The sequence below is a fragment of the Anomalospiza imberbis genome, chromosome 14, assembly GCF_031753505.1.
Source record: "Anomalospiza imberbis isolate Cuckoo-Finch-1a 21T00152 chromosome 14, ASM3175350v1, whole genome shotgun sequence".
Classification (NCBI taxonomy): Eukaryota; Metazoa; Chordata; class Aves; order Passeriformes; family Viduidae; genus Anomalospiza; species Anomalospiza imberbis.
The window spans coordinates 8322166-8345670 of record NC_089694.1 but is presented as its reverse complement, the minus strand read 5'-3'; the positions used below and the strand labels follow the sequence as shown (position 1 = coordinate 8345670).

Genomic DNA, 23505 nt, shown 5'->3' with positions numbered 1-23505 from the left:
TTACCAGCATATTGGAAAAACAGATTGAAAAAACCAACCCCAAAAAACCCCCGTAAGTCATCAACAAGCTTGCAGGCTCTTACATGTTTGAAACCTGAGACAGTTTCCGGACCCAAAAGAAAGTTTCTCTTCCCCATGCCACCCACCCAAACCCACAAGGCTTTGCTGTGGTAACAGTGTGGATTTAGTTACAGCACGTGATCCGAGCCTCCTGCTAGTGCCTTGATTCAACAGCTTGCAGGAAATTCATCCAAACAGAGATTTTAATTTGGTTTTGCATTTGGATTATCACTATTATCTAGAAGCTATATTTCTACAGCTGGCAATGCAACCTATGGAGTGTGCTCCCCTAAAACATATTTTGCAAATATTGTTTGAAACGGAAGTATTTGGGGATTATCTTGATGAACCTTCAGTAACCCAGCAGAACTGCTCCTCCCAGTCCCACCTTGCCTCTTCCTGGGCCTGTAGATCTCAGCTGCTGCCCGACCACGGCACTAGGGTGAGAAGGAGGGAGGGAGGTTTCTGCAACATCTTGACCATATCTGGACTTCCACCCCCTACTCCCCTACATCCTGTTCTTGCTTGAGTGGAAAACCCTCCAAAACAAAAATATCATTCGGTTATTTGTTTTTAATTTAAAAAAAATCAGAGGAAATTCTGAGTATTTTAAGTTCCAGATCAGAAATAAGTTTATTGAATACTTCCCAGTGAATGGAAATACCCAACCTGTGAATAGTTCTACCCACCAAGCACTGAAACGCTATGACTTACACTTCAGTCTGTTCCTCTAGAACATCTTTCAATTGTGTCATATCATTCCTTAACAAAAAAAAAAGAACAAAAAGAAATAGAAATGAATTGCTCAATTTCTCAATGATGCCAAACACAGAAAGCTCAGATTATTTAATAGAGTGTATTAAAATGGGAAAAGGTCACTTATGGGGAGTGATTAAAATCATTGTATCATTGTTAGTCATTATTACCACCAAAACTGTAGAATTGTGAGAGACATGAATGTCTTGTTTTTGATGTCATGGTTTAAATCTTGATTTTGAATGATCTGCTCACTGAAGGGAACTAAGAATCCTCTCTCTGAATCTTTCCAAGAAGCCATTACTAATGTGTTTATTTGGCACTTGAATATATTTGGGTCTAAGTGACAAGCTGATGGCTTTCAGCAGTTTAGCAACCTGGCATTTTCAATAACCTCAGCAGCTAACAAAGATGTAAAATATTGAAGATACATTGGGGAAAGCTGCAGCAATTCCAGTTAAATTACAGTTTGATGGTTTATTAAGTCTCTGTGGTGTTAAAATAACTTGCCAATGTCAGAAAGTAGAATGGCCTTGAGTTCATAGGGTGAGAGCCCAAACCTTGTGCTCTGCTCATCTCTGTTCCACTGTCCCAGCCAAAAGCATGACCACTGCAGTCCATCCACAATGGGTGCATGGGCTGAGCTCACTCTTAAAAGGGAAGAGGGCAAAGCAACTCAGCTTTTCCTCTCTGGGTTCTGCATGCTTCAAACATGGTTTCTCATTAAAAATCCATCTCTTTGGCCTCAGTTTAATCTCTTCAACCCAAGAACAAAATGCCATGCTATTATACTGAAAAGCATTCAATCATATTTATTCACTCTTTGAACAAATTTACAGATCAAGTAACTGCAATGAAGAAAAAAATTATAGCAAAATTTGGATAATCTCAAGCTAAAAAACCTCTTACCTCAAAAACCATGTTAAAGGTGAAAGTATATGCAGACACTTGCTTTACATGCTGAAACACAGGCTCAATAAATGAATCCATGAGGAAGCGTCAACTAGTGTTATTCAAAACCTTTCTATATAGTAACTTAAACCATCCTTAGCATTTAAATCTTCCTTTTGGCCTAACACCTTCCATCCACTTTTTTTCCACTCCTATGGCTTTATGAATTTGTTTGGGGTTTTTTGTTGGTTTCGTTTTTTTAAAAGCAAATAAATTTTGGTTTTGTCATAGACACCAGCATAAAAGTCAAAAGAATTGAGGGATAAGTACTGATTTTCCTAGATTGCTATGCTGAAAGCTACAAAACTTTGTATTACACTGTTAGGCTTACTTGAAACTATACATTTCTGTCTAGTGGTCTATGTTGAGCAACATTCCACATGAGGTAGACTGAAGGAATATTTATCATTATAATTACATCAGCATTGCAGAGGGAATGAATTCAGCAAGGAATGTAATTACTCTTTTCCTCATGCTATTCCGTAATCTCTGGAATTTCAGAGAGTGCTACTAGCTGACTTTGTATAACCTGAGTTTTTTCTCACTGAAATCCCTGAGGCTTTATTTTTGTCTCATTTATTAATTTTTATAAAGTTGGGGGTTTTTTAGCCTGATTGCAGGTAAAAGGCATAAGCTAACAGGGGGTCTGCTAGTTCTGCTACATTTCTCCTCCCCTAACACTATCAAAAGGACGATAAGAGACATGGAAAAGAACTGTTTTTCAGAGGCTCAGTGGAAAATGGGGAAAGAATTGGATGTATTGATAAGGAGGGAATACATAAGTGCATAAAAGATGCACATTTGTAGCTAAAAAGCATATGGCACTAGTTCTACTTCTTGCAGAACAATATGTTCTAAAAATACAGCATTTATTTTCACTTTTTTGACTGAATGGAGTTTGAAGACAGGGATGGACCTTAAAAGGTTAGTAGCAATAAAGTCTGCTCCTAGAAAGCCTATCAGGAGATCTCTTCCCAGTCTGCTAAGACTGCCTATGTCCATGACTCACATGTCTACACTTATCTGGAAGGAGCAAGAAATCCCTGAGCACTAACCATAAAGGGCTTCCATGGATCCTTTTCTCCCCATTCCATTACCTTCTTCCTCCAGCACAATCAAGGTACCTCTGTAACCACCCTTGCAGCACAGGGCAGAAACTAATGCTGAGAATGCAGAGCAGAAAAATGTCACAGTTGTCCAGAAAACACCTGCTGAGCTTTGCTGGGTAAAGAACCCTCAAAACAAAACCATCAATGAATGAACAAAACAACAAACAAAAACACCTGTCAAACTGTTACAGTAAAATATAGTTCTTCTTTTTTAAAAAGTCAAATCAGCACCTTGTTTAAATTGCTAAGTCCTAGACGGATAGCTCAAATCAGAGTCTCAGCACCACAGAAAGAACAAAACTTTCTATCCCCTCTTCCCCCAACCCATCAGTTTGGCAGAAAGGATGAGTCTTGAAGCCTTTAAATTAGTTGGGCTTCAGTGGTTTAATATTTGCTAATCAGTTTGACCACAGCTCCTTAGACTCATGCATCCATCCTGATATTTTTGCTGGACAGGCTCAGGACAACTTAGCTGCTAAAAATCAGGTGTCTTCAGGCCAATATGGCCAAAGTAGAATCACAGTCTGGTGAGACTCAATACAGTTATCTGCTACTGCACAGAACAATTAAAAAAAATCTATTTCTCATTTTAAACAAAGTATAATTAACCCAAGAAGTCCATGAAGGCAAGGCATCTGATGACAGGCAATTGACAGGATAACAAAACTAAGTCTTTTTTATGAATATTCTGAACACCAGCTGGAAAGCTGAGGCTTTTCATACACATTTTCAAATAAAAAAATTCCCTCTTTGGTGGGATTTGACCAAGTCCCAGCTGATGGGCAGAAGCACAAGAAGCTCAGTCCATAAGTGCCCTCCAGAGAGTGCCCAGCACACAAAGGATTGTCCACAAGCAGTCCATGCCCTGCCATCCCACCTGGCAGCAGCTCCATGTGGTAGCACTCGTGACCCATCCCACCTACTGCAAATAGAGCCAAATACTTCAGAGAAGTCACAGTGCTTGCTCCAAAAAAAAAAACAACCTTGACAGTCTGGTGTGAGGCACAAACACAAGTGCAAGTGGCAAGTAACAGGACAGAGCTGGTGAAGCCAGGACAGGGAACCCACAATGCAGTCACATGGAATTACATACATGCTCATCTTGACTGAGCTCAGATGAGTATTTCTGGCAGAGATGGAAGAACAACCACTGTTAGTGATGCATCTTCTGTGCGCCAGAGAAGGAGCCAGTGAGGTCAGAGCTGGCCAGTGCCTCACAGGCCTCTTCATATCTACAGTCACCTGAGGTACAGGAGCAGGAATCGGCTTCCTCCTCTTTCACTGATAAAGCAGAGTCTACCTGTTTTCTTTTTCAGGATTAGTGCTCTCTGAAGTTTCTGTTAAAATTAAAGAATGAATTTCTTCTTCTATAATTAACCTGTCAAAAGCATTCATGGGATCATCCTTTGCAGAGCTCTGGAAGAGAGAAGCAATATTTTAAACAGCATTTCCTCATAGCAAGTGTTGCTTTTTCAACCCAGTAAGGCAGACCCCTGTTCTACAACGTATACCCTGTATTATGGTGGAAAACCAAGGTAGCTGGGCAACAAACTGTGCTTTTCAGAGCCATGGCTTAGGCCTGGCTGACAGAAGAGATGTCCTCTGGAGATGAGGAACTGAAGGTTGGTCCCCACCTTAAGGGTGCTTCCAACTACAGCCAGTGGGTGAAGCTCAGGCAGGAGGATGGAGAACTGAGCATGTACATACTTGGTACAGTCTTCACTGAGCACACAGAGAAAATTACTTGGGGCAGTAACAAAACACTTGTGAAAGCACAACAAAGTGTAACAGCTACCACAGTTACAGCCCTTGTGGCCAAGAGTTCCACCTGGGAGAACAACATTCATGTCAAGGTTTGAATTAAGGGTTACTGAGAGAGAATTATTTAGAAATAAGTTTCTTTAATGGTATTGTGTTTATTTTCCCCGAAATAAGGCACACTGCAAGTCTTTCATCAACCAATGCCTGAAACAGCTTTCTTCTTTTGCCAACAAGAAGCTATGTGTCCGATTTACTTCCTAGCTAACAGACTATGATAAATGTGAGAGTGCTAAAAATGTTAGTTTCTGGAAGTCAAGCACAAATAGCTTAATTCAGCATCATAAATATGATTAAGTAGCAGAAAGAGACATGCACGTTCAGTAGAAGTCACTTAAATGGAGTTGCAAAAACAAGCCCAAAAATCCTCAAACCAAAACCCACACAGCAAAAGAAGCCTGACAATCAGAAAACTGCCACCCAAAAAACCCCAACCTGAAACAAATTTAAGGGACTAGCAGTCTGGACTAACAGAATAATGCAATTCTATTAACCTAACTAGCAAAGTACATACAGTTGAAGGGGTGGGGGAGGAAACCTGAGTTTTGGGAAATTTTTTCTGAACAATTCCTAGTATTGTCAAATATTTAATCTTCGTATGTTATACATATACACAGTAATTTATAAGACAGACATAGGAAAAACAAAACTGCAAGCCTAGAGATCCCAGTTCAATATATTTGTTGACCCAACAGCTTCTTACTAACCTGGGAATCCTCATTCTGCTCTCCAAACATTCGCTTAAGAATTTCTCTAGGGTCCGGAATTGGTGGAAGAATTAATATCTTCAGCCTTCATGAAGTTAAAAAGAAAATATTTAGATGAAACATATATAAATTTAAAAATCATTTTAAAACCACAAAATCATTTAAAAATGACAAAATCATGTTTGGGTACAGTCAAGAAAATTTGTGGTCAACTTTGTCATCACTGGCCAGCCTTCATTCTCTGTACAACTCTACCCATTTCTTATTTTTACTCCCCAAAACAGAAGGGGAACATTGACACAGACAGATTCTAAATAACTTTCATCTTGACAAAGACAGCAACAAATGTAGGGACATCAATATTTACCTTTTTAGATAAATTAGTAGAATTACTGTAGATACTGCTACTGTTAATGGAATGGTAATTATTAGAACAAAATAGATTGTAGAGTCCTTCTTCTCACCTGGAAAACAGAAATTGTAGAAACTTAGGGATATTTTGAGAGGCTTTCTAAGAATAATGACAACAAAATAGTAAATTCTCCAATTTGTTCATAGACTCAGTGCTTTTTCAAGTACACTAGCACTTTTGTAGGCAAGGATAGGCTCGTTTTCCAAATATGGGATTATAGTGTAGATGTGTTTGGCAAGGAAATGCAAACAAGCAAGAGTCAGGGCAGAAAAATTGGCTACACTGGACATTGCATACCTACACAAATGGCACCACTATCAACAGCAGCACAGGCTGGGACTGGTGGTGCTGCTGAAGGACTGGAGCCCTTCTGCCCTCTTTTCACTCAAAATTAAATAGGAACGTAAGGAGATGATCTTTGACTCCCATTTATTTAGCAGTCAGGTATTAAATGCCTCACAGATGAAGAGTAAAGGGCAACACAGTGCAGGGACAAGTCTCTCACCAATGCTCTTTTCCTCACTCCAGTCACTGTGGAGATCGCTGTTGTAACACTCCCGCTTTGCTTTTGCTCTCACTTTGAAGGTGTACTTGCTGTTAGCATCAATGCCAGCAATTGACACAGAATTCATTTCAGACTAAGGCAAAAAAGAAGAGGTAATTTGCTTTGTTCAATTAGCAATGTATTCTCAGTCACTTCCAAGACTATTTACATCGTGCAGCTAACATGTTCTGAATGTTTTGATGGAAGACCTTTTTACGACTATGAAACCTCATTTAAAATAGGACATAGCGGCATTTAACAAGCACAGAGGGCCTAAATGCACATTCCAAAGCTAAGATTTAATCTCATTCACTGCTACATCAATCATGCAGCATTTGGCATCAATGATTAAACTCAGACTTAGCATTCGGAACAGTGCCTTTTTAAATTTTTTTTTTCCTTCTTCTGAGAAACATCTGATTTACCCTGCCTTCCCTTCTTGTCAGGGCAGCATAACCAACCATGCCAAAGTGTTCTGTGATGCCTCTACAAAGAAGAGCACACACTAGATAGGATCTAACTGCGCTTATTTTTTATCCGAAATATCAGTTTCCTGGGGAATGTTGCTAGCATTCGAGTTTGGGGTAGAATAAACAATTAAACATGCTCCCCAGGAGAAGACTGCCACTCACTTTGAAATTAATCATGTTGTTTTTACCATTCTGATCAAACAGTACATTGTTTGGCTATGGGCACACAGCACGAGTCCATCCAGACACTGAACTCAATGCTTATTATGTGCACACTAAAATCAGTGTATCTGAGGGTGCACACCTCTTTCTTCCCCTCCATCCTCAGTCTTCATCCCCTTGCTTTTCTCTGTGAGATTCTCTGTTCTTGTGTGCATCGGCAGTTGATTTTTCTTTAGGGCAATCAGATCACAGCATTCAAGTCCAAAGCTGCCACATGACCACAGAGACCAACAGCAAGAAAACCCAACACCAAAACACCAAAGCTCATATACCTGAGAAGCAGACAGGCACCATTTCCTGATAGTTTAGTAAATCCCTCTTTATCAGACTGTTCTCAGACACTAACAATTTTACCTTAACAAATTATGGGAAGGATTCACAAGACTTGCATGAATTTTGATGTACAGCTTTTACTAACATAAACCTATAGTATGAGAGAAAAATCCTATATTCACACAGCACTTCCAGCTCTGGCACCTGACCCAGTACCATGCAACTGCTCATTTTCAACCACATATATTACAAAAAATTGACAGAAAAAGAAAAAATTAGCAATGAACACGTACTGCAATGATCTGACCAATGTCCATGTTGCAATCACCATTGCAACATTTAACTTCATAGTGTAAGCAACTTTTTGGAAAAGTTTCTGATTCACTCCATTTTACATCAATTCTATCATTAGTCTTTGTCAATGTCAATTGTCTTGGTGTGGCAGGTTTTACTGAAATGCAAAACAGAATAATTAGTTGAAATGTCTATTTCACCGCTTACAAAAATTGTAATATTCTGCAGTACAGAACTGAACACTTACTCCAGATTAAGAAGAGAAAGAGGAAGAAGATAGCACCAGTAAGTCAAAAAAGAGTAAATCCAGCTAAAGAATAAGAACAGAAGTTAATAGAAAATCACCCCTCCCCCTTCCCCCCGGATACCCACCCCACAGAAGACAAACTCTTGTCTATATAATTTCAAATCAAAGGTCAGTAGAAGAAAGGAGCATCTAATCTCATTGTTCCATCCATACTTTATGAGGTGAAGTTTCTCAAACATAACAATGTACTACCAAATTTCTTATTTAAATTATATTTTTATGATGTGGTGTTAAACTTACCAAGGGTGGTAGGATTTTTACTTGCACACACAGGCCTAACTTCTTCAGAATCATCTCTAATCAAAATGCTTATTGTAGGATAAGTACTGGTGACTTTTGGGAAGCTAAGATTGAAAATGCATTCAAAGATTCCTTGGTTTATAGAGGAGTTGCTACACTTCTTAGGGTTTTCCAAGCCATCAAACCTGAAAAGTAGAGGAATAAATTATTCTTGTAAACTTCAGAAGAAAAGGACAGCAAGGAGAAGGCTTGTCTGTAAACGTGTGTTACAAATTCTAAAGACTGATATTGCATTAAGGCTATGCTATAGCATATAAAAAAGCTAAGCAAAGCAAGCAGCCTCTAATTTATCTCAAGCTTTACAAAGAGTATTGTTTCTGTGAAGAGCGCCAAGGAGCAGAAAGAGAGGCAGGCTTGCTTTATATCAAAGAGAACAACTGCTGTCAACTTTGGTTCACATTTTCCACATGGGAGAACAATTCCAAGGAGTAAAGAATATTTGGAAAATATACTAATTTGGACCACTTCTTGTCAGCAGAATTTCACCTCTGTGATAGAATGAGCTGATCAATCTTCTTTAGCTCTGCCTCAAGTATTGTAGCTCTTGAGACAGTTGAGTTTTTCCTATTTACCTGATTTGCTTTTCAAAATGTCAGTAATTCCCTTCCAATAATAGAGAAGTTAGGAAGGCAAACTTCCTTACTTCTCTTTGTGGCCCAAGTCACAATGAAAATACACCAGTAGCCTTTCCTCCCAGGAAAAACAAAAGCAAAATCCCCACCTCATTGGCATTGTGGAAAATGTATCTTTCAGTCTAAAATTGAAGTGTTTTCTTAGTTTTTGGCTTTTAAACCTGAAAATTATTATTCTTTCAAAGCAGCATGTATTAAAACACTTTGAAGTCACTGCAGCTACATCTTCCATTAAAATTAAGGGCAGGTTGAAAATATATAACTCAAATCTAAAGCATTATTCCAGTAAGTATCCCTATACCCAGAAATTCAGATCATCAACTCTGCATTGGTCCTGTTCTTATAGCAAAGAAAAGGTTTGAGCAGCAGTCTAGACAGGGAACAAATAGTCCCCCCCACATTTAATGAAAGCAGCAAGTTTTGTGCTGTTTGCTGCCCAAATGCCCTGAACTGAACAGCTGGCCTACAAGACTGCCACTGGAGAAGAAGAGCAAAAACTGTATGCTTTAGTTAGCTCAAATAAGACAGAAAGCTGATTTAAAACTACAACATGGGGCTTTTGAAAAGAAAACTCCACTATTTCTACAGAAGCTAATGCAATCTGGCATTTCACAAGCCCCATCAAGGTGGAGAAGTACGCACAGATCGGCATGTACAGCTATCAATGCCAAGAGCTGGCTCACACCAGTCTGTTCCTTTGGAACAAGACACCATTTATGTCTGTCTACTGGCCAGCGAGGATGATGATGATAAAAATATGTTCTTCATAGCTTTAAAGGTGAATCAGTTATTTACATCAAAGACACAAACAGAAGTACTGCTAAGAGTTATTAATGCTTTCATACCATTTCCCAATGGTTTATGAACTGACACATACATTGTGAGTAATCCTAACTTAAACATCCTGGTTTGCTGGACTGCAAAAAAAGCAACTAATACGTTGGTCTAGCTTAGCTCTTAATTATTCCCTCTTTGAATCAAGTGCCCAAATAGAAAAATATAGAAAGCAACAGCAGCTGTGTTAATATGGGCTACAGAAGCAGACACAAAACAGTTATATCAACTTCCCAGAAAGCCTTGGCCATAGCAGCTTCTGACCCGTTCAGTGGTGAAGTTTTCTGTTGGACAGGACTGAGCAGTAACTTGGACTCAATGCCCTGGGAACTTTAAAAGCAACAGGAAGCAGACAAGTGGAATGTGTCATGTAAAACTAAAGATTAGTCCTGGAGCACTTTAGAACTGGGAATACAAATCTCCCACGAACCAGTAGAACAAAGTATAGTTGGTGTCACTGCTTGCATTCTCTCCACGACGCCAGGTACAAGCCATGTACTCCAAATTGTGCCAAACACAGCCCAAGTCAACAGCAGCAGTACCCGGAATACCTGCAAGGCAAGTTGGAAATGTTCTCTAAGATTTATTTTGTCCAAGTTTTCTTTGCTGTTTCCAGAAGTAAAACATTTCATTTTACATAACTGAAACTGGAAGGCAGAAATGGGTTGGTTACCTCAGACTACACTGCCTGTTCAGCACAACAAACAAATTCCTGCTGTTTAGAGCTTGCAATGGCTGAAACCTCAGCAGAGTAACTTCTAGAGGCAAGCCAATCACAACAGCAAATCCCAGAGTTCACCATGGCTGAACTGCTATTTAGAATTACCAGATGCTAAGGACAAGGTATTGAGTCAGGAAAGTATTTATTTCTATTAATCTACAGGTACTCTAAAAATAAGTCAAAGTAGCTGGTAATTGCAGAGAAAACTATAACAAAGCTAAATGCTTTTACAGCCATCAATGTCAACCATAATTAAAGGCTGACTATTTTTAGCTTCTCCAGATAAAGTATTAGTTGCTTTGTATTTATAATATGGAAATACCTCTGAGTCTTAAATATTGACAAAAGCAACACTAGTTAAGCTGACTTTTTAATGGAGACCCATATACCTTTAGACATTAAAATTTAACATTTAGAAACTCAAGTCACATCAATACAAATGAGTACTTAGCAATTGTGAATAGGTCAATGGATTGTCCAGGCAGAGGAATTATGGAATAAAGTATTTCATATTCAATCTTGCATTTCTGTGTGAGTTCTTTACACTGTATTACCATATTACATTTTATTGGAAACCTTTTCCTTGTAACAAGTAGCAACATCTCCATGAACTAAAAACTAAATCTGTATTAAATGCAGATCTACTTTGAAAGTCCGAGCTTGCATTCTCCCTGAAGCAGCAACTAAGAGTATAGGGAAATGAAACAGGTTTTCTTATTCCAATAAATAGATAAAAATATTTCATCTGCAAACACTTTTAAAAGCCCCAGCCTGTTTAGTACATACTGTCCTAACGATCTTTCTCCCTAATTTTCCAGAACCCTTCTGGCAGACACACACAGGCTTGATAAGGTCTCTGATTCTCCCATCCACATGTGGTTTTCATCCACATCAAGTCATGCTCCTGGGTTAAGACAGACTTTTAGGCAAGAGGCTCATTTGCTTGCTGTACATCCTAACTTCAAGCACTCAGCAAAATACATTACTCCTCAAAGTTTGCTTCCTACAGTTTTGCTGTGGACCCCTTACTTCGGCATGCCAAGAAACAAAAAATACTTTTCTCTATTCATTTTGCCATGATTTGTAGGCCCCACTCATCTCTTGAAAAAGACAGAACCCTATTAGAATTATTTAAGTAATTTATTCAACAAGTTATCAAATTGACGACATTCCTCCTACATGGACAATTGTAGGGTTATTTTATGGGCTTCTGTTTATACAGAAAAATCATACAAAAAAAAACTGACTTAGATGTTAGTTATGAAGGCAGCAGGCTTAATGTAGTAAGAGCTATCTCTTATGCCACAACCATCAAAACCAAAGCAGCTTGTACTCCACTCCTGGGTTTAGATGGGGGGAAGAAAACCAAAACATTTATCATAGCATCTCAGACTCATGGGAATTCCTGCCAGTGTAAGGATGTATTACAGCCCTTCAGAAAGACTACAGCTCAAAGCAGGCAAAAGAGAAATAACAGGAACCACACTGATGCTCTGGAAGAGCACTTCAATTATACAAGCTTGCCCAGAAGACTTTAAGCATCAGAAGACCCCACCTGTGTTTAAAGGTGGTATTATCATTCTGCTTAAGCTCTATCAATAAAACCAGCCCTTGTGACTGGTATTTCTCTATGATGTAATTTATGATTTCTTGTTAAAAGAACAGAGAAAAAGCCATGTCTCCTCAGGTCAAGAGGGGTCTGGCCACTGCTGGCATTACCTTTTGGCAGAAGGGAGGTCTCCACCCAGGGGCTGGGCTCACTGGTGTTGTCATTCTTGCATTCACTTCTCACTCTGAGGCGCATTTCCTCATTCAAGTGCGCATCCGTCACACGGAAGCGGCTCTTGCTCCATTCCTGTGTTTAGATGGGGGGAAGAAAACCAAAGCGTTTGTCATACCATCTTAGACACACGGGAATGCCTGCCAGTGTAAGGGTATATTACAGCCCTTCAGAAAGACTACAGCTCAAAGCCAAAGGAAACCAGTGTCTGACTGTGCAGGAAGCCTCAGCATCACTTGGCTTTGCTTTTTCTTTCTCAAGTGCAGTCAGAACTCACAAAGAAGAACTACTCCTACCCCTGTGACCTACAGACATAAGCAAAGGCTACATGGAGATCAAGAAAATAAGTATAACAAGGGGGAAAATGATACTAGAAAGTCTTCATGAATAATGCAAAATAGGCATGTTTATACTACAGCAGTATAAAGAGGCACTTATAGATCTGACCTTCACCCTTCTCTGTGTGTGCACATGAGGGCAAGACCAACAGAATGAAGAACATTTGAAGACACAACCAAAAAGCAGTGAGATGAGTTTTGATGATTTAATGAGCATCCTTGGATGATTTAAGGAGCAAAAGAAAAACCTACCAAAACAAACCCATAAATGGCTATTAGAAGCAGTGCCACCACATCAAACCCAAATATCTCATGATCTTCCATTCTGAGTATGTTTGTATGAGAAAAAGGCTCACCCTTTTATCACACACTTTCTTGAACATCTTTTGTTGGCCTACGAGAATGCCTTTTAGTTAACTGGAAACTGGGTACAAAACAAATATCTTTGTTATGGCCAAAAAATGCTGTAACCACTCATACATAAAAATAATAAGTATTGGCACTAATGAGAGGGTAAAGAAATCAAACAAATCTACAGATTAGGTTTGTCTGGGTTTAAAAGACGGATGTCTGGCAAGGAAGGTGGGAACCTCCATTGGATTAGAAAATGTGGGCCCCCTTCCCACCAAATTATTCTAACTCCAAAATAACGGGACTTTCAGGCAAAGACATGGGAAAAGGAACAACAGTTCTTTACTAGAATGTATATATACATTCTAGGATGTGTCTGCACATTAAATGTACACTCTAGAATGTGTATGCACATTATATGCACTCTCTAGAGTGTGTCTGTACATCATATGTACACTCCAGGTTGTGTCTGTACGCTATATGTACACTCCAGGATGTGTCTGTACACTCTATGTACACTCTAGGATGTGTCTGTACATCATATGTACACTCTAGAGTGTGTCTGTACACTACATGTATACTCTAGGGTGTGTCTGTACACTACATGTACACTCTAGAGTGTGTCTGTACATTACATGTACACTCTAGAGTGTGTCTGTACACTCTGTGTACACTCTAGCGTGTGTCTGAACACTCTGTGTACACTCTAGGGTGTGTCTGTACACTCTAGGATGTGTCTGTACATTAAATGTACACTCTAGCGTGTGTCTGTACACTCTGTGTACACTCTAGGGCGTGTCTGTACACTCTGTGTACACTCTAGCGTGTGTCTGTACATTAAATGTACACTCTAGGATGTGTCTGTACACTCTGTGTACACTCTAGAGTGTGTCTGTACACTCTGTGTACACTCTAGGGTGTGTCTGTACATTAAATGTACACTCTAGGTTGTGTCTGTACACTCTGTGTACACTCTAGGGTGTGTCTGTACACTCTGTGTACACTCTAGGGTGTGTCTGTACATTAAATGTAAACTCTAGGGTGTGTCTGTACACTCTGTGTACACTCTAGGGTGTGTCTGTACATTAAATGTACACTCTAGGGTGTGTCTGTACATTAAATGTACACTCTAGGGTGTGTCTGTACTTTACGTGTCCGTGTCAATCAAGGCAAGCAGCAGCGCCGGCAGCCGCAGCGAGCAGAGCACAGCCCCAGCCCCAGCTCCCCTTGGCTGCAGTTCCGGGCACGGCCAGCAGGGGCGCTGCTGGCTCCCGGCCGGGCGGGCTGCGATGGTTCCCCCGCGCCTGCAGGGGGCGCTGTGCCGCGAGCTCGGCCGCGTCTCCCTCACGCGGTGATGGCGGCCGGGCCGGATGGAGAAATGGCTGCGGCAGGAACCTCGGAGCGGAGCTGGGACAGCAGAGACGGGCACACCCCGGGGCAGGGCGGTAAACAAAACGTAGCAGAAACTCCGCAGCTGTAGCAGCAGCCATGGGGTGTCCTGTCGGGAAGGGTGTGGGGTTACTGTGCAGTGAAACACCCGGAGCAGTGGCAGAGGAACTGCGGGGCTGGGCAGCGGCAGCCCGGCTCCTGAACACGGCCGGGAGAGGCTCCCTCAGAGCGGGAAGGGGCTCGGGGTCCCGGGCGTTCCCTGAGGCACCTGAGTAGATGGTGAGGGTCCCTTCCAGTGAGATCGGGTGTTAATAAGGCCCCAGTTCGATGGCTGCTCCCACGAGCAGAGCCTCACTCACAGCAGAAGAAAATAGTGGGAGATGGGACTCCCCAGTGGTGGGGAATTCCTCCCACAGCGACCTCAGCCTGCGGCCCCAGGAGCGAGAGAGACCAACCGAGCCCACTCCCTTACCCCCGAACCAAAATGCTGAAGTATCTCTGCCCTTCCAAAAGAAAACCCCCAAGGGGGGGTTGCAGCCTGCTGCACCCCTTCACCCCACCTTGGCCACTTGTTTTGTCTCTCTTAAGTGCCAGTCGTTATCATCTCTAGCAACAAATGGGAGAAAATTTCCTTAAAAGAAAAAGAAAAAAAATCCTAACCTCCAACAGACTCTGTGACCAAAAAGATGCAGCAAGATGTACAGTCTGTTTCATCCTGTCCTGTGAAACTGCTGACCCTCAGTTCTTTCATTGCTGATGACCTTAATACCTATTAGACCCTTCCACAAACTTAGTCAGCTCTTTAACCAAGGGGAGTTTCTACTTGTTGATTTGCTAATGAATCAATCAAAATAGGTAAATAGGTTTCTGCTGTGTTAGCAGGCTCATCTAAAGGTCCAATGAATATTATTAGAGATCATTAGTGCCAAAATTAAATATCACCCTTTTAGCAGTGACATTAAATCAGCTCAGCTGTTTGCAAAACCAGAGTCACCGAATCATAAAATGATTTGGGCTGGAAGGGAGCTTAAAGATCATCTGGTTCCAATCCCCTCACCATGGGTTCCTGAACAGGTTGCTCAGTGCTCCATCCAAACCACATCCCTACTCATGTCCAGGATATCTTGGAGCTGTGACAAAAAATGCAGTGGTTAGCATGAAGAGGCCAATGTAAGCACTAGGCTGGAAGACTGTAATAGGGCTCAACAACAAAGGACTACTTCAAGAGGCATCATATCAATTGCAACCATATCTGAAATGGCAGCACTGCTTCCCCCACATCTACCAAAGGCTTCAAATTCCCAGAGTTTGGAATAATGGATTTATTTTCTTACTGGTAATAAATTGTAAAAATACTTGTCCTACAGCCCATAGCAATGGGCACCATGGCAATGCCCTGACCAAACAGCAGCTAATCCACAGCAAGGACCACATCTGGGCTGCAAACCATCTAACACAGAAAACAAAAGCCCAAAACAAAGTAGTTATATGACTTCAGTTCCAGGCAATAAGCATGCACCATATTGTCTTCAAAACACAACCCTACCATGAATAATTGTAATTGCAGAGAGTGTAAATGGGGGAATTTTAATTCTTGGCATTACCTCCAAAAGATGCAATGCTGTCAAATCACAGCTAAATCTGCATGTCTCTTTAAACTGAATTCAAAGTAAAGGAGAAAAGCCTTTGCAAATTCCCACTCAGCTCTTAAGGATGTATACTGACCTGTATCTATTTTTTCTAGAAAGCTGCATAAGTAAAGACTGAAATGAGACTTTTCCCATTATTATTACAGTACTTCTGTGTTACCATCAGCACTCAGTTATCAGACAGCAACAGATAGATTTTTCTGATCTGAAGATCCCATATGCTGTTATGATTCATTTTTGAGGTTCTGATCCTGTGATAAGAATGAAATGCTATATTAAAATTGTATTTATATATGTGTATATGCTCTCCCACACGGAGTTTTATAACACTAAGACATTTACCGGAACACAGAATTCAAAGAGGTGATGTACTTACTGTTCTGTCCTCAGGAACCCCATTAATGACAATGTCACTGGAATACTCCAGGTTGCAGCCACTGCTGATGTTCCCTGGGGGGTTCCATGTCCAGTTCAGAGTACAGATATGGATAAATGAATAGTTCAAGATGGATGGAGATGGAAGAATTTTTCCTCCTGGAAGAAAGGAGTTACCAGTGTAACAATCCTGTTGGCCCACACTTTACCATTAATAATACTGGCAGATCTTTAACTCTCTGACAGAAAAGAACACAAATAACTTCTCAGCTTTGTCAGCTCATGTTTTCTATCAGATAAGGTACTGCCCACTAAAGTGTTTCTATTATTCTTGTTACCTCAACACATAAATAATTTAAATATGCACAAATTAAATGAAAAGTAATTTTTAAGAAATCATAGCCTGCAACAACATAGTGGTTGTGGTACTCGAGCTTTTGCACGTTGCGGGAAGATGAATCACATGCTGAAACTTTAGTAAAAACAGTATACACATTTTGTGGAGCAATTAATACTGTGTTCTCCCCAAAAGTTATCCATCAGCATAGTTCTAAAGAGAAATCCTTAAAAAGACAATTGTTTACATCTTATAAGCAACAGCTGTATGTTAGAAGCACAATTTAAGCAAAGACTGCAAGCAAAGCAAAGATTGCAAATGCAAGACTGTTAAAAAACAACAAGAAAACCATATAGCATTCTCCATTACCTATTAAAAATATAATGCTATGTTCTGGCACAGTGAGCAAAACCAGTGTGGGACAAGTAGTAATTCACTGCTGCCACACTTCAGTGGTACATTTTTTACCCCCGCAAAAGCCATTGAGAAGCAGAGCAGGGCCATGACTCAGAGATGGTTGCAGTGATAAATCCATTTGTGCATTGACCCTTCCTTATCTTGTACACTGAGTCAATGCCTACTCAAGACCCGTCACAAAGCTTGAAGATCATATTAGAAAACAAAGAAGGGAAATACGACAGGAAATGACAATCTTCCAGGAAAAAGTAAAGTACGTGTCAGACATCAATTCTAGAAAACATCACCAACTGGGAATTCCCTAAGAACGTAAAAGTGAATTTTGTTTTCCTAAAGGGCTACTCTAACATGTACTATGAGGAGATGTTGAACCAGAAGCCCAATGAGACTTTCTCAGGGTAACTCCAGGTATCATCACTGAGCCACCACCACTTGTTAGTCTGTGGACAGAATATTCCCTTGTTACTCAATAGTTTCACAAACACCTCAAAGAGATATCAGCTCGTGCTGCAGGTCTTGCTGTCCCAGAGACCAAGCTCAATCCATCCCAACATTCAAGAGAGCTCATAGGAAAAGGGCAGAATAATTCCATCAAGATCAGTTTTCCCATCCAGGTCACAGTGCAGCCCTGTTTCCTTCTGCTAGCACAAGGAAGAGGGAAGACAGAGAAGCAAAAGAGCTTCCTTGAGCAACAATTCTGCTCAAAGCATCCATGACACCATTATCTTACAGTTCCTGAAAGCCAGAGTAGCTAAATCTTGAAGGGAATTCATCAAACTTCTGGAGCTCTCTCAGACCTTTGCATAGTTCAAGGACAGGCAGTGGTAGAGACCAGGCACCATTATAATCCATGTGTTTCAACAGACAATGGATGCTTGCACAGATAATGAGAATAATTACAAAGATTCACCGATTTAATTTGAATACTTAACATTGTTGGGATTTTTGTTTGAGCAGAAAAGAGACATTTTTATTCTTGCAAAAATACAGTCTCCAGTGAAAAAACTGAACACAGCAAGAACATCTTTGCCTATTACCTCTTCCACTAACAAAAACATAGGACGGGCTTTAGGAACAGCCTTGGGACATTAAATTTGCAAATACTGAGCCCTTTTGATCATATTAAAAAAAAAAAAAAAACGTTTTTAACAAGAGTACACTGCTCCAAGCATTCCATCTTGTCATGATTTTACCTGCAATAGCCACAAACCATTAAAAAATGGCATCCCTGATTTCGACTCTGAAGTTGTAAACATTTTCTTCTAAAAGGTTTGATTAGAAGCCATTGCACTTAAATTTGTGGATTACTAGCCACACCAAGAAGTGCTAATACTTACAGTTTATAAATTAATCAGTAAATTGCATTAGCATAAAAAGTATAAATCTAGTAGGTTTTCGAATAACCTACAGAATTCTGCAGCTTGTGTTTTAATGTTTTTAATCCAACTTTTATTCATAGATTAAGCCAATCATACTTTTGTCAGTGTAATTTATAGAGTCTTATGCTCTTGCTATTAAAATTTCTGTAGCAATTTTGCAGAATAACTCAATGACCAACTACAAAAAGTAGGCAAGCCGTTATTTCACTCTTCAAATGCAAAACCACGGTGATGCTTCTAAGAAAAGAACAGCAGTAGCCAGCAGAGATTATGTGAGGCATAGAAAACATTATTTCTAAAAGCCCTAACGAGAAAACATCAGCAAATCCTCTGCATCAAGTACCACGTGAGTGTTGTAAAGTAGCAAAAAACTCATATTTTTATTTTTCCTCCTGAATTTTCTGAAAGTTGATTTCATAGTGATAAACCGAATTGCAGATATTTAAAAAATAAAAATTCGTTAATGTCTGCAGCTGAGTTTTTGGATAACATAGGCAGAGAAAAAAAGCTTAAAACCCAGGTCCTTATGAAGCCCTCACAGGCGCGCACGCATCTTTCCTAAAACTAAACACTCGTGCTTCCAAAATGGGGAATACCCAAGGAAGAGCGAAGGCACAGGACGAGCGAGGCTCTGCACGCCCGCACCCGGCGGAGCCGCTCCCGCACCGCCGCAAGACGCGGGCACCGGGAGGAGGGCGAGGGGTTCTGCTTGGGGTTTTAAGGCAGAAACTGTCCCAGGAAACGAAGATGGAGCTTAAAACATTTCTGCCGACCCTGCCAAGAGCTGCCTTACTGAAAGAGGAGAGCAGATTTTCAGCATCCCCGCTCCCCGTAAGCGGCAGGTCAGGGCGCGCAGCCGGCGCTGCCTCGCACACGGCTGACGAGCTTCGGGCGATTTCTACTACAAAATGAAAGCATTTCCCTTACATCCATGCCCGCATTTCCCTTACATCCATGCCCGCATTTCCCTTACATCCATGCCCGCGTGCGCGCGGAGCACGGCCGAGCCGCCCGACCCGCGCACGAGGAGAGCCCGGAGCGGCCGCTCCAGCGCCGGCACCGCGCCTGCGGACACGGAGCGCAGCCGGCAGCCGGTCCCGAGCTCCGCCGCCCCGTCCCCGCCGCCCCTTCCCGCTCCTACCTGCCGCCATCCCCGCGGCCACCACCCAGCAGACGGCGAGGAGGAGCGGGCAGGGCGGCGGAGCTGTTGCGGGCACAGCCATGGCTCGGCCGCCCCAGCGCGGCCCCTCGCTCCCACTTCCCGTCAAGGGGCCGGACCAGCCGGGAAGGGCGGGCGTGGCGGGACGGGACGGGACGGGGCGGCCCGCCCAGGTAATCCGAGCCGGGCGGGAGGGGCGACCCGGCCCCGCCACCTGGGCAGCACCGCCCCGGGCCGCAGGGCTGTGCAGCGATGGGAGCATCCCGCGGCTCCGCACTGCCCGCTCTGCCCTCCCTCTGTTGTCACCCCTCTGTCGCCTCATGTGCTGCCCCTGCACTGCCCTCCGCTCCCCGCCGCCCGCCGCTGCCTCCCGCATGCTCTGCACAGAGACACTTCGCGGAATCAATTCCATTGTAAAGACTCTGAGATCACTGAGTTCCCTTTCTCTGGAGCCGTCGGTGCCTCCCCGAGCCCGGACTTGGCCGTGCTGCAATCGCGGAACCGCAGGGACGCCGCGGGACGCGGACGGTGCCCGCACGGCCCCTGCGGGGACCGCACCCGCTCCGCGCCGCTGCCCCGCCGCCAGCCCCGTGCCCTCCGTGTCTCCTCACATGGTGCTGCAGCGCGGCCACAGACTCACGAAGAGTTCATTCTGTGAGTCAAAGCCGTTTTCCTTTTACAACTGTGTTCATAATTGTCTGCTACAGCTATTGAACCGTGCCCCAGACGGGGTAGGGTTCATATCCTCTCCCAGGAAAGCAGCTACGTTAGCACATCCCCGAGCAGTTCTGTTGATGTCGGAGCAGTTATTCAGCCCCTGGCAGAATGCCGCTTTTCAAAATCCCTCCTGAAAATTCAGCTAATTTCTACAGTTGTTATCTGTGCTAAAAATGCACATTGTTCTCTTTTTCCAGATCTGCCTTCCACAAACTTCCCCAAACTCCCTCTGCTTCAGCCCTTTCCAAATACAGTATGGTCACCTGCAGTTTTGCTCTCACATTTTTTAATGGGTGTGATGCAGCAAGTTTTCCAAAATTTTTCCAGAACTAGGAATAGGACATAAGTGCTATTTTGATGAATTTCAGGAGAATAAAATATTTGGGACAAAACTTTTCCTTCTGAACCAGAATTTTGTGGTAGCTAGCAATCTTGGTCCTAGTTACCACCCAAATACAGGTATTCTAAGAATAGTAAAGATCCAGCAGGGAGGAAACTTGGCTGACTTTCAAGGCAAACCAAAATTTGTTAAAATAGTTAGTAAAAATAACTTAGTCCTAGCCCAACAAAATGCTTCATCATTTACTCAGCTCCTGAGTTTTGCAAGAGTTCATCTGCTTTTTAGACACTCATTCTAGAAAAAGGGAAGTGGACCTTTTTATGACAGGGTGGGGAATATCCTGTGTTAATGTTGGGCTTTTTTTGCTTTTCTGCCTTTTTGTTTCCCTGTGAAATAAGAAGACTTCTAGTTGCCCTTAAAAAGTGCCCAAGGACCTGCAATTACAATCAAGTAAACATGTAGTTTAAAGTTCCAGGATGTGGAACATTTAAGCTGTGTGACGGAGATCAGGTTGTGCAATTTGAGCAAGCATGGACTATGCCTGCTTGTGAGGACATTTGTAGAGTAGAGCTGATCCAAGCAACCCTTCTCTCGGTTTCAGTTTCCTTGCTGATGTTTTCTTTCCTTCCTTCTTTCTGTTTTGTCCACTCCATCTCCCAGGAGAGCCAATGCCAAGCACACATGCAATCGTTCACTGCTTTTGGCTGCCCGTCCATCAACACTGTGCACAGCTGAAATGTTTTTCCCCTCTCTCTCTCTCCCTTCTCTCTGAATGCTCAACTCGTTGTCATATTCCCATCCCAATTCATGGCAATCAGAACTGCTGCCAGAGCCTTTGATCCCTGCCACCTACAAGAGACTTCCCATTTCTCAATCTCATTTAGTCCTGTCCTGCAGCTTTCTGTTGCAAATCTCATGCTCGTTTATGTTCTTGTGAGCCAATGCACCTGTGCTGTGGTGACTGGAACTTGTATAGACACACCTGAGGAACCTTTCAAATGATCTGTTGAACAGGTACTTGGGGTATGGCTTCAAGTTTGGTATAAACTGATTTACAATGATCTTACTGACCTGCCCTTGGCTGTGTGCTCCTGCCTTTTCCACACATACAAACAAAGCCAGTGATTGCGGGGGCATGCAGTGAGTTTGCAGATGCAAGAAAACAAAAATCCAACCATTTTCCTGTGCATGTTCCCTAAATCATATTAAGAAATTGTGCCAATGCCTGGTGTGCCTGCATAATTACTAAGTCCAGCAAGAAGCGATGATTATTAGCAGCACAGGGCCACGGAATGGTCGCTTTTGGGACCAGAAGTTGTTCCATACCAATGTTGAGATTTCTCCTTTCTGATTTTGCAGCAGCTTCTGTCAATACTTTAGGTCTCAGCCAAAATAATTACAGGCTTTTCAGAAGATGGCTGGAGTCAGTTCAAAAAAGGACTCAAATAGAAGACAGCTGGATCTGAGGCACAAAAATCCAAAAATGTGTTGAAAAAAACCCAATCTGACTCACACAACTCCTCAGATCTTGACCTTTGTTGTGTTCTTTGTTCTGTGTTCTTTGGGGACATCTAGAATTTTGTGATACATGTTCACAATAGACATGAACTCTGCAAACTCTGAACTGCTGCCCAAGCCCTGCTGGAAATGAGAAATTCTGTGGAATAAGATCTACCTCCTTTGAAAAGCACTTTTGGGTGGACATGGAACCAATCATGTTTGTACAAATGTTGTCTCTTCCCCTCTAATAAATTCTATTCAAGCCCATGCATCAACTTTTCTGCTCACTATTCCCTAAGCATCAAGATCTATTTGATTTACCTACTTACTTGGCAAGGGAGTAACTCCTTTACTCACCAAAGGAGGCAGGGCATAAGCCTGGTTTTACAGCTTTTTGGCCAAGGCTTGCAAGACCTCCACACAGAAGCCTCAAAAGACAAAGTAGAAAAAGCAGTTTGTTCTTTATCCTCTGATGAAGTAAATAACAATTACACCTGACGTACATTACATCACGTTAGAGCTGGTTCAGCTGCCCAGGCATGTACATTATTCTAACCACCTTATAGGTTGAGCTAGGTGAAGAATAGCAACAATTACTACATTCCCAAAGAGCAAAAGTCTGGGTTTGAAGATTGTAACTTCAGAACACAGCAAAAACCCAACCATAAACTTACTGAGTATTTTTTTAGGAAAGTAGGGTGATCTGCTGGAACATTTCCTTACTTGTGATTCACATCTTGTTTCTAATGATAAATTTGTGTGTATGACTGTCTTTGTTTTCCTCATGAATCATATTTTTGGGATTTCTCTGATGTGGATATTGTGGCGCTCATGCTCCTTCAGGATTTTTAAGTCAACATCTTCTATTTCTTGCTGAATAATTTAGTTTTCACCATTTCATTTGATGTACTTCTGTGTTTGAAGATTTATTTTGGTAATCTTCTTTAGAGGGTGCATATGTGATAGCTCAGTGCACTAGGGTTTAGTCCCATGAATCTTACAGTGGAATTAGCTTCTGATCACTCACCCTGTTCTGTGAAATGAAAAAAAAAAAAACTATTAAAAAAAATCCTAGGCAAAACATGGTTATTGAAACACTTATTTTTCTTGTTTTTCTAGTCTTTTCTTTTGACCTGGAATAAACTCCGAACTTGACTGCAATGTGACTTTTTTCCCCTGTGTTCTTGTCAAAATTATTCATTATTCAAGAAAAGGGAAGTAAAAAGATGGCTGGTCTCAGGAAGCTCTTGAGCAGCTCTGTTCATCCTCTGTGTCCAGTACAGCAGTTAAGAACCGAGGCAAATGGGAGGTGCTGTTCTTTCACACAGAAAAGGTTAAACTAGTACTAGAGGGCTAGTACAACA

At 41.8% G+C, this 23505-nt stretch overlaps 1 protein-coding gene across 1 annotated transcript; it reads right to left on the bottom strand.

The window, feature by feature from the left end:
* Positions 1 to 2147: 2147 nt before the first annotated feature.
* IL13RA1 (interleukin 13 receptor subunit alpha 1) lies at positions 2148 to 19975 on the bottom strand. Its single transcript, XM_068204792.1, has 10 exons — positions 19567 to 19975; positions 16294 to 16451; positions 12130 to 12265; positions 10120 to 10240; positions 8164 to 8348; positions 7616 to 7773; positions 6319 to 6451; positions 5769 to 5865; positions 5402 to 5486; positions 2148 to 4292 (listed from the first exon to the last, which is right to left on the bottom strand). Exons 1-10 carry the CDS (start codon positions 19958 to 19960, stop codon positions 4173 to 4175), a joined length of 1587 nt encoding a protein of 528 aa, XP_068060893.1. The 5' UTR covers positions 19961 to 19975; the 3' UTR covers positions 2148 to 4172.
* Between the last annotated feature and the right edge of the window lie 3530 nt (positions 19976 to 23505).

What these genes read in the sequence shown, in the direction of transcription:
- IL13RA1 (XM_068204792.1), bottom strand. Translation starts at nt 19,960, where the DNA reads ATGCGGGAGGCAGCGGCGGGCGGCGGGGAGCGGAGGGCAGTGCAGGGG. An exon ending in GACCTCCCTTCTGCCAAAAG is followed by an intron (nt 10,241 to 12,129) that starts GTAATGCCAGCA and finishes CTTGCCTTGCAG; the next exon opens with GTATTCCGGGTACTGCTGCT. An exon ending in AACTATACTTTGTTCTACTG is followed by an intron (nt 8,349 to 10,119) that starts GTTCGTGGGAGA and finishes TCTACTTTTCAG; the next exon opens with GTTTGATGGCTTGGAAAACC.